At 36.9% G+C, this 11,343-nt stretch overlaps 2 protein-coding genes across 2 annotated transcripts; one reads left to right on the forward strand and one right to left on the reverse strand.

Annotated features, from left to right (window-relative positions):
- The first annotated feature begins 1,000 nt into the window (after nt 1-1,000).
- LOC107798308 (small ribosomal subunit protein uS13z/uS13y/uS13x-like) lies at nt 1,001-2,813 on the forward strand. Its single transcript, XM_016621280.2, has 4 exons — nt 1,001-1,142; nt 1,223-1,383; nt 2,165-2,353; nt 2,496-2,813. Exons 1-4 carry the CDS (start codon nt 1,140-1,142, stop codon nt 2,599-2,601), a joined length of 459 nt encoding a protein of 152 aa, XP_016476766.1. The 5' UTR covers nt 1,001-1,139; the 3' UTR covers nt 2,602-2,813.
- Nucleotides 2,814-3,456: 643 nt separating this feature from the next.
- LOC107798307 (uncharacterized) lies at nt 3,457-10,962 on the reverse strand. The gene is made up of 8 exons (XM_016621278.2): nt 10,651-10,962; nt 9,238-9,413; nt 9,094-9,156; nt 8,512-8,578; nt 8,280-8,380; nt 6,700-6,744; nt 4,123-4,593; nt 3,457-3,917 (listed from the first exon to the last, which is right to left on the reverse strand). The coding sequence occupies exons 2-8, from the start codon at nt 9,367-9,369 to the stop codon at nt 3,747-3,749; spliced, it is 1,050 nt and encodes a 349-aa protein (XP_016476764.2). The 5' UTR covers nt 9,370-9,413; nt 10,651-10,962; the 3' UTR covers nt 3,457-3,746.
- Nucleotides 10,963-11,343: the final 381 nt, after the last annotated feature.

Raw genomic sequence — 11,343 nt, forward strand, 5'->3', positions numbered from 1 at the left:
AAACTTCAAAAGGCAGTTTTTCAAAAATTTTACTCACATCACTCACAAAAATTCAAAAACAACCCAAAATTATATTCATGTCCAAACACAACTCTAATTTTCAAATATCATTTTCACTTGAAATTTTTTTTTACTTTTTCTGGAATTTTACAGAGCGGTGGTTAGACCGGCCATGTTGTATGAGACTGAGTGTTGGCCAGTCAAGATTTCACATATTCAGAAGATGAAAGTAGCAGAAATGAGGATGTTGAGATGGATTGTGCGGGCACACTAGGATGGATAAGATTAAGAATGAGGATATTCGGGAGAAGGTGGGTGTGGCTCCCGTGGATGACAAGACGCAGGAAGCGAGGCTTAGGTGGTTTGGGCACGTGCGGAGGAGGAGCCTAGATGCTCCGGTTAGGAGGTGTGAGTGTTTGGCTCTGACAGTTACGAGAAGAGGTAGAGGGCGGCCTAAGAAGTACTGGGACGAGGTGATCATGCAGGACATGGCGCATCTTCAGATTTTCGAGGACATGGCCCTTGATAGGAAGGTGTGGAGGTCGAGCATTAGGGTTGTAGGTTAGGGGGTAGTCGAGCGTTTCTCCTCATTGTGCCGGCTAGTCTGATAGTGTTTCGTCTAGGACTGCTAGCGATTTTTGTTGTGTTTCGCATTTTTTTTTTGCTGTCTTTCACATTTTGACCTTTCCATTTATTTGTTGTATTTTACGATGCTGATATTATTTTTCTAGTTTCTGTTGGGGTTACGGATCTATTGTCTCTGAGCCGAGGGTCTCCCGGAAATAACCTCTTTATTCTTTCGGGGTAGGGGTAAAGTTTGCGTATATTTTAACCTCCCTAGATTGCACTAGTGAGATTCTATTGGGTTATTGTTGTTATTGTTGTTTTTCTGGAATTTTACAATTCTTATGTCCAAACGCCCACTTAAGAGAGTCAACTGTCGCTATATCAAAACCCTCTGCACTTCCAAGTTCAAATTACAAAATAGTTTCAATAGATGGTCAATTACTATATTGTCCTTTTTCGCATATATACATAAGCTGATACTATTTCACCAGCGTTAGGGTTTTGGGAGTTCTGCATCTCTTCAGGAGTGAACGAAACAGCCGCACCGCAGAGCAGGATTCGAAACCGTAGCAATGGTGAGATTTTTATATTTATAATACGCATATGTATTTGTTTGCTCTTTCGAATTGTTTTTGATTTTGGTTTTGGGGTGCAGTCGCTGGTTGCAAATGAAGAATTTCAGCACATACTTCGTGTGCAAAACACGAACGTTGATGGGAAGCAGAAGATAATGTTCGCAATGACATCTATCAAAGGTATCGGCCGTCGTTTCGCTAACATTGCTTGCAAGAAAGCCGATATCGATATGAGCAAGAGGTTACTCCCTTTTCTTTTCTTTTCTTCCTACTAATTATGTAATGAAGCTCTAATGTTGTTCTCATCATTGTTTTTTGTTGCAACCAAGCCTGTTAAACCTTTTAGGAATGCTCATGTGTTATTGGAGTATTGTGTACTGTTATTTTTGTCTATAATTTTGGATTTAAATCCCCACTTTACCTCGATTTTTGGATTTATTTTTTTATTATAGAGAATGCTTCCTCGCGAAAATAAAAGTGAAAATGGATACCTAAGGATTTTTTCCGCAACCATAATTGGATGTATTCTACGCCTTGCTGTTATTTTTTTGAGAAATAACTTATCGTTGGCCTATGATTGCAAAGTAACCTGCTAGCTATAGTGTAATTGAGCTGGTCCTAACACCACCTTCATTAAAAAAAAGTTAGCCTATGATAGTTCAGAGATTTGAGATTGATGAATGAGTAAAGTAGCTGTTCTTTTACCAATGAATTTAATTAGTAGTTGTCAATTCTAAGCGACCTTTTTACCACGCGACATTTTTGCGCAGAATGTTCTGAACTTTTGTGCCTCACTAAATTTTCGTGCTTTGGTATTTTAGTTCTTGCCAAGTTATCTAAATTTCTGCTACTACTCTTTACTCTAGGGCGGGTGAATTAGTAGTTGTCAATTCTAAGCAACCTTTTTACCATGCATCATTCTTGCGCAGACTGTTCTGAACTTTTGTGCTGCACCAAATACTCCTGCTTTGGTATTTTAGTTCTTGCAAAGTTATCTAAATTTCTGCTACTATTTTCTCTAGAGCGGGTGAACTATCTGCTGCTGAACTCGATAGCTTGATGGTCGTTGTGGCAAATCCTCGTCAATTCAAAATCCCTGACTGGTTTTTGAATAGGCAAAAGGATTACAAGGATGGTAAATTTTCGCAAGTTACATCTAATGCTCTGGACATGAAGCTTAGGGATGATCTGGAACGCCTGAAGAAGATCAGGTTGGTCTTTTACTTCTCTACTTTTGTTGTTAACATGTCATATGTTTTGTTTGAAATTCTCAATTAACTACTATTGGTACAAGTTGTTGGAAAACCTTTCTTGTCTGTGCTTATCCTTTATTTCACTATCTGATGGTGGCAGGAATCATCGTGGTTTGCGTCACTACTGGGGTCTTCGAGTGCGTGGTCAGCACACAAAGACCACTGGTCGCCGGGGGAAGACTGTTGGTGTCTCCAAGAAGCGATAGTCACCTTCCCAGGAACCAATTTTGCATGTTTTATGCTATATCATTTTCATATGCGACAAGAGGGTTTGAATGGACTTAGCTTTATGATTTTGTTGAATGTATTGGATTGAGTTCTATGGAGCAGCATTGCTTTTGAAGGATGTGTTATCTACTTGTCCTCGTTTGTGACTGATGAAGTTCAATTTTCTACACCTTTGATGGTCTTTGTTTGATATTTATCTCGTGGAAAATTTTCAATATTTTTAGTACCTTAATCTGCATGGCATGGTGTATTACATGAAGAATACCCAAGGGGAAATGTTATAACCTTCGAAGCTTGTGTTAAATCCAACAGTGTCCCTTCAGTGAACTCGTGTGCTCAATCAAATACAGTAGTCAGTCACCGGTTGAGTAGAGTTGATTGCTGGAGTGGCCTTTAAAACATTATAGCTCAAATGTCAAGTTGGTAGAATATCAACTTACCGTCAGGGAAAGGTGCTTTTCTTGCTTCAGCATTTGGCATTTGAACCTCACTGGCAGGCTAATCATGATTTATCAAAGTTACTGAAATTATTTCAATGTGGAATGGTGATTGAGCCATTGTCATGCGCCCTTGCTGTCTTAACAATTTTAGGGCAACACTTGATGCTTTAGCTTTGGTATTACTAGTTGAAGATTATGGATAGATTCTCTTTAGTCCCAAAATAATGCATGATAGCTTTGATCTTAACAATTGTATGCAATTACTGTATACACTACCCGTCACACAGTAGGAGCTAGGCATTGACTCATTTATCTCAATAGCAAAACTAGACATACATATTTGACTATGAAACAAAAGAATTGCAAAAGCTTCTTTCAAACCAATCAAAGGAATTAATGATTAATGTGACATTTCAATCTAGTCAAAGTGGAGGATCATTACATCATGTATAAATCAAGATAATGTACATTTAATTTACACCTTCAAGATAAGGAAGAAAAGGTCCACAAGCAAAAATAACTACATAAGTAGACCAACAGGACTCAAAGCCACGTATGCTTTCATCTTAATGCTTGAATGTCAATCTATCATCACATAACGCATGTAAGATAAATAAATATAGAAGCATAAAAATAAGAACAATGTTAGATTAATAAAATTTCGGCTGTTGAAGAAATGCCTTTTATTTGAAAAAGAATTTCCAGATCTCTCTGTCTGTTAGCTCTTTCACTAAATGGGCGCCAAAAACACCTTCCTCGTCTACCACGCTTCTCAGATGCCGTGCTGCACTGTTAAAGCTCACATAATTCCTTTTAGCAGCCAGGTATATTACTCCATAGGGAGGCCTCAGACACTGGTGGTTTAAGAAGGTGAAAATTGTTACAGCACTATTCAAATTAAATCAGTAACATACAGAAAGAAGCACTTGCAAATAGAAAATTGCAGTAACATATAGTCAGATACTCCAATATAGATTAGAAAAAGATAGATGTTGCATAAAATCAGTTAAAGAGCTAAAAAGGGAAACTCATCAGCATGGTTAAATAGTAACGTATTACCTTCTTTATCAGCCCATGTAGCTTCTTGAGGGAGGGCACTGAGTAGGGAAGTTCAGTCATTAAAATTACATCATATCCACCTTCGCCATTGTCTGCATCATTAGCCCTCTCCCATGCTCTGCTTCCAGAGAGCTTCCTAGATCTCCTCAAGGAAGACTCCTGCGCCAATATGCTACCTTCTTGGCTACTACAGCCATCCATGAAATCCTCCTCTGACAAGCTGAGGCTCATCCCTGTTGGTACCTCGGATATATCATTCCTCACCACAGATAAGACTGTAGGGAGTTCCTCCCACTCTCCAGCATAAAAGTGGACCACCGGAGCAAGAATCTGTCTTGAAGGAGTCAAAGGGCTCTCAGGTTGGCGGCTCTGTCTATCACGGGCCTGCTCAAGGTTTGCTAAAACATTAGGGATGGTGGTGCATCTTATAGTTTCTGCACTGAGGTCTTGAAAATGTACTGTTGAAGCTCCCTGCAAAGAAGTTATTTTAAATCAGTTTATTTGAGTAACTTGAAACCAAGAGTCCCATGCAACTATACCCATTAAGTTCACTACAAGTTGGACTTCAGCTACCATGTCATACTCCTATAAATTTGTAATTCCGGCATTTGAATTCACACACTTGTGAGTTGTGACATGAGTTGAAATTTCAACTTAACTCCTGCATCATTTGAGTCCCCCTAGTGATGACAATTACAGTGAGATCCTCAAAGAATGCAAATCGTGGAGCTGAACCATTTAGGCTCTTAAAACTAATTTAATGATAAAAAACAGGACCCTATAAGGTTTTAAAAGATTCTATGCTTTGGGACCTTACACAAAAACCGTTGTTTCCATTGCAGGCCAAGTAGGTTCTTCATGTTCACAGCCTAATCACGAGGAACCCTTTCAAACTGCTCATTAGTGATCATTGCTTAGCGAGAACTAGTCACTAAATATAGAGTCTGGCAAGATCCAAAAGGTGCTCCATTAACAGGGTTATATCTATTTTGACCAGGATATACTTCTGAGCGAAAACTCAAATTTTGAACTTTTCAAATCTCTTCCTTGAAAATCATAGAATTCCCAAATACAGCTTTCGTTATCTACAAGTCGGGTTTGCAAATTTGTGCCGTTACAACCAGTGGCGGAGGCAGGATTTCCGCTAAGGGGGTTCAAAAAAGAAAAAAAGTTAAAAAAATTAGAAGAAACTGTGGCTAGTGGGAGTTGAACCAGCAACCTAGCAAAGATTTTGAACCACTTGACCGTTGAGCTATGCTTTTGAGATGTGTCAAGAGGATTCATAATATAATATATAGAGGTACAAACCGAATTTCGCCTTATATATACAGTGTAATTTTCCGGCGAAGGGGGTTCGGGTGAGCACCCTTCCGCCCCCCTAAATCCGCCCCTGGTTACAACTTAAAAGTTAAAAAAGCATAAAGTTCAGATTACCTAAGCTCAATGCTCCAGGAATGATACGACAGATAAAAACGTAACGCATAGAGTTAAAATATGATAGTTGAATAGAAAAATGTTATCGGGTGTAATACCTGCCAAAGTGAAAAGTAAGTTTTATAAAATGGTTGTTAGGCCCACAAAATAGGAAGATTGAAATAGAAAAATGCTATCGGGTGTTACGTCGAAGAAGGATATCTACCAAAGTGAAAGGTAAGTTCTATAAATGGTTGTTAGGCCAATAATGTTATATGGGGTAAATATCCTCTAAGGTCCACCATATGATGGGTGTTGCAGAAATGCGAATGTTAAGATGAATGCGCGTCCATACTGAATTATTCAAGATCAGAAATAAACACATTCTGTAGAGGTGCAAGTAGCACATTTAGAGGATAATACGTGAGAACATCGCTGAAATGGTTTGGTCAAGTCAACTTCCAAATGCACCGGTTTATACGTGTAAAGCTTAACGATGATGATGCGAACGAGATAGACCTAAAATCACATGCAAGGAAGTTGTCTCAAACAACCCACAATCTCTTAGAATCCATACTGACTTGAGAGTTAGCCATTTGGTTTGCTTAAATTAGGTCCATTAGTTGTTATGAATCTTATAATCTTGTTAGAGATTTGTATCTCTGTAGAAAATGTGAAAACATTGTAGTGTCAAGAGAGCCTAAATTATTGAATATTAGAATGAAACGAGGGCACAAATGAAGTAAGATGGATAGTGAAGATTCATATAGACGACTACAACAAGCTTGAGTTGACGTGCCATATGCTAGTTTTGAATGTATAGCCAAATTTCGGCAAGAAGAGAGGGGTTTATAAAGGAACAGAAAAGGAATGTTAAGACAGAATCCTGGGATACTGACAATTTTGGGATTAAAGGAATTCTTTCTGAAAGTTCTGGTTCAAAATGATGCACATAGCTCGGTGATGATTAGTAACAAATACGGCAATCATGACACGATTTCTCAGAAATCCACTGATTTACTTTCAGCAGTTGATACCCTTTGTGTGCCCAGATTGAGTTTTAGAAATACTTCCTAAACATTTTACACAATGAAATAGCAAATTTAAAATTCAAAAATATATTTGTCCTAGATTTCTGCACAAAGACTACATTAAAGCCGTTACCTTCAAACAAGCGAAAATTCCAGGAAGCCCATGACTGCAACCAAGCTGAAAGCAAAAAGTCAAAAAAAGAAAACAGAATTAACTTCCAGTGTTGAAAGAGGTACATGGGAATACAATTTGGTATGGTTACTTAAACTCCAACAGCTATGAGAGAGATGATAGACTAAATGAAAGCAAAGCTGCAATCTAAGCATAAGCTATAAGCACAAATCATTTAAGCATCAAATCACCAAGAAATGTATTAAAAGGTCAAAGATAAAGATTTCAAGCAACATCAATAACAGTAGCAAAATATATGATGGACTAAGACCCTATTCAATGCTAGCATTATCCCTACTAACCAACAATAATCACAAGTTATTTCAACATGCTTTGTGGCTTTATGGAAAGGTTTCGCAAACAAAAATCTTATGCACTGCCAAGTCACATTGTGAATATATGCGTATATCATGTGCATAAATCTTTTGATCAAATAAGCTACAATTCAAAAGGCACCAACTAATGATGCATCTTAGGGGCCCTATTATCTTGGAGGCAAATAGTTAACTTTCAAAAAAGACTTATGCTGAGGTCCATTGGCACAAAAAGGTTACTCTTGAACCAAAGTTTGTGATTTCTTTCTCCATGAACTTCTACTTGCTCTCAGGCCAGCCCATCATCAAGGTCTTCTGAGGTAATTTAAAACGTTTATACCAAGTCCCAAAAGGTCCATTAGTGGTCCATTTTGATGAATTTTTGTGCTACAGTCAAGTTGGTAGTGTCCAAAAGGAACCATAAAGATAATCCGCTTCTACCCTCTAACACATGCTTCTTAGAATCTGTCAGTGTTGTCAAAGGCAAAAAACTCTAAAAAGCGCTCTAAGTCTATTGGGCTTTAACCGCAAAGCGCACTTAAAGTGTGGGCTTTAGTAAAAAAAAAGCGCAATGAAAGAAAAAATAAAAATACATATGTAATTCAAGAACAAAGTAACAAATTCATTCATAACATTTTCCTTTACAGCTAATACACTTATTTTCCAATTATAATTGTTGTTGTGCCGCTTGATTTACGATAAAACTCATGGGCAATGAAGCTCATGTCTTAGTGCCTTGCCTTATACTGAAGCGCAGTTTAAGCGAGGCGAAGCGCAGTTTAAGCGAGGCGAAGCGCCTTCCCTGAGCTTTTCTGAGCTTCAGGGCTTAAGCGCGCCTTAAATGAGCCTTACGATAAAACTCATGGGCAATGAGGCTCATGTCTTAGTGCCTTGCCTTATATTGAAGCGTAGTTTACGCGAGGCGAAGCGCTTTCCTTGAGCTTTTCTGAGCTTCAGGGCTCAAGCGCGCCTTAAATGAGCCTTTGACAACACTGTAATCTGTTGATACCAAGTCCAAAAATGTGCTACTAAACAGGTAATACATTTATCACATACTCTCTACTTAGCAAAAAAGCTACACGGCATTTGAACAGATCATTGTAGAAATTTTGTACGTAGATTGATGTAGATTCTTCTAAAGATGCCACTTTAATCCAACAATAGTGAATATGAGGTAATAAATAGGTAAATGCATGTAAATCACACGAACAGTTTGAAATGAAGTACCTCAAGCACCCTTTTGCCTCTCAAGCTCAGTTGTCCATCCCGAATCTCATGCTTGAGAACATTAACAAGATCAATTGAGCTGTCCCAAGATTTAAGATGTCCTGTAGTGCAACAGATCAACTTTCGAAGTTAAAATTGATTATTGAATGCCCTTTTACAATTTCTCACACCAAAACCTGTTAGGAATTATTTATTACATTTGGCCTATGCAGAAACCAGCAAGTGTACCTACCATCTGACTTTGAGGATATTGCTTCTGAACCAGTGAACCCAATTATATCAGCGACACTGACTCTACCCTGCATTATATAGAAACAAGTGCATTTCAAATTGAATATTAAAATCGTCAAGCAGCTGAACACTCAGAAAGGAAAAAAAAAGAAAAAAAAAGGAGAGATTTTATGCATATCTATTAAAGCTCAGGATACTGCAGTAGAGCATAGTGAAAAACACAGATCTGACTGTAAAACACTCTCTCAATTTGAAAAAAGAAGGCCATGTTCTAATATTAGGGTCAAATTAACTACTTTTAGGATTCTTGGACATAGTTAATTCTTTATAACAAGATTTTATATATTTAGGAAATGTACAGGTATACAATGACTTCCCAAAAGAAGATAACAACCTTTAGAGCTAGAAATCTCTGTTCTAGGTGGCTTCCAGCTATGTCAGCCACCTCCTCAGAGACCAAGTACAGCTCCCCGAATTCAAAAATGGAATGAGTTATGAGTAGCCACCCACCCTCAAGACATTAATATAGCAACTTCACTCAAAACAATTCGTACCAATAACATAGTAAGTGAATTATTTGTACCTTGAATAAATTGATTCCTTGTAAATCTATAGTCTCACCAGCATATTTGTAGGGATGAGCAGCCTGCACAATTTAATGCACATTTGGACACAAGAAAACTGAAAAACAAAGGAAATTTTTTGAAAACAGCTAAAAAAGGTATACCTTTGATGGAACTATTTCTACAGCTGGTGAGGGAAGATGGACATCTCTGTCGGATATCACTGAAATGTGACACCCTCGGTCTTGAGATATGAAACCAGGCAAGCATTGAGCAAGAAGTGCTTTTGTACGCATTATATCCTATACTCGAGGTATATCAAGCTCACTGAAGAAAGAACCTGTAAATGGCACCATCAGAAAAAATACAGAACAGTTCTAAACTTAGATTCTTTTTTCTTTTCCAACTGAAGAGCATTCAATTTGGATTTGTTAGCCTGTGGTAGAATTCCTCTTGAATCCACGCATGGATGACAAAGTGCGGAGTGAAACTAGTACATTGTATCATAAATCTTCTATAGGACTCTGTACAAGTATCGGAATGTTTGTAATTTCCTAGGGAATTTCTTAGCCAATAATACCTACCTTAAAAAAGAAATAACACTATCTTAATGTGAAAGATGAAATAGGTTTTTGATTCTGCTGAGGATACAATGTTATAAAATCAAGGTCAAAAAAAACTTTGGTCTGTTGATGATTAAAATTTTTTAACTGGAAACTATGTTGTTCTTGTTTATAAACTTGACCATTAGGAATTGAGATCCACGTATGGTTTCGTATGACTTCAATAGTATGGATTTCAAATGGCACTCAAATTGAAGGATCACCAATAAAATAATCACAATTAGTTTAAACTTATCGAGGAAATGCTCAGAGACTAACAACGATAGTTGCAATTTGTGTGTACTTATGTTCAAATTATTTGTATCCGGATGAGCCATACTGTATTCAATCAGAAAAATACCCCTTCCAAATTCATCGTAACAATAAGAGAGAAACAAAGGCGTAGATGTAATAGACGCTTCCGCAATAATAGTACAAAAGCAGATATTTAAGGAAACCTGATAAAAAAATTAAATTCAGCCATTCTCTTGGATTCCAAAGATCCAGAGGTAAAGTTGATTAACATGGCAACAACAACAACTGGGTATCTCTGGATCTTTGGAATCCAAGAGAATGGCTGAATTTAATTTGATTAACATGGCAAACAAGACAAAAATTTCCAACATACAAATCCTTAGTTTTCCAACACTAAGCTGTAAAAACAAGCAACTACTGGAAGAACATAACAACAAGTTCAAAGTTCAAAACCAAAATAAAGTGTGAGTCCCTTTTTTCCCCTTTCTAATTCCAATACTACTCCTATAATTATTATAATTGTTTAAAGCCAATTTAGGGCAAACTATTACTATAATTATCATCAAATAAAGTTCTTAAAATTTCAATTCCAGCAAATTACAGCACTAGAAAACCAATAAAAGCAAGAAACACAAGACCCAAAATTCAAAACTAAATAAAAATCAAAATACAAAAAGGTAAATGGCAATAAGAGCAAGAATTGAGACAAAGTGAACATACCACGGTGAAGAAAATACCAATTCAAGAATGATCTGAACTAAAAATCTGAATTTGACTGCTTAGGCAAAGACCCTTCCTTTACGGTGAAATCAAAGATCACAACACTGTTAAAATATTATTAAATAAAGAAAAAACACAGCAATTTCAGGGAATATAGCATAAAGCCATAAACAATTTTCCAAGTCAAAATAGGAGAACAATACTGAAAGAAAAGAAGCTTCGATTTTTCAGACTGAAGGGTCAGTTGAAGTGGAATATACTAATTTAACCCTTGTTCATATCACTATTACGGATATGACCTGATTGGTTCTAGTTTGTTAAAGTGGCGTTTTGGTAGATATAGGTAAAAAAGTAAAAAATGTTAAAGAAACTAAACTCAAAATAACAATATGAAACAAGAAAATAGACAAGAATGCAGAGAGCAAAAAGATGAGAGCTTCTTATTTCTTTCAGGTATCTACAACATCACTTCTCATCCTCGATTTATAGTATTACATAAATGTATACAAAAGAATACCATAAACATGACATAAAGTATTTGAGATAATGTAGGAAGATCATGAAGGAGATTATGGAGGTATGAGAGTTACAAAAATAAGTATTGGAGTAGTGTGAGTTATGGAGATAATGGAGAAGAGTAGTGGGTGTTATTCATTTAGGAGTTATGGACATCTACCATAATCTAATGTTTCA

This window comes from Nicotiana tabacum, chromosome 22 (genome assembly GCF_000715075.1).
Source record: "Nicotiana tabacum cultivar K326 chromosome 22, ASM71507v2, whole genome shotgun sequence".
NCBI classification, from domain to species: domain Eukaryota; kingdom Viridiplantae; phylum Streptophyta; class Magnoliopsida; order Solanales; family Solanaceae; genus Nicotiana; species Nicotiana tabacum.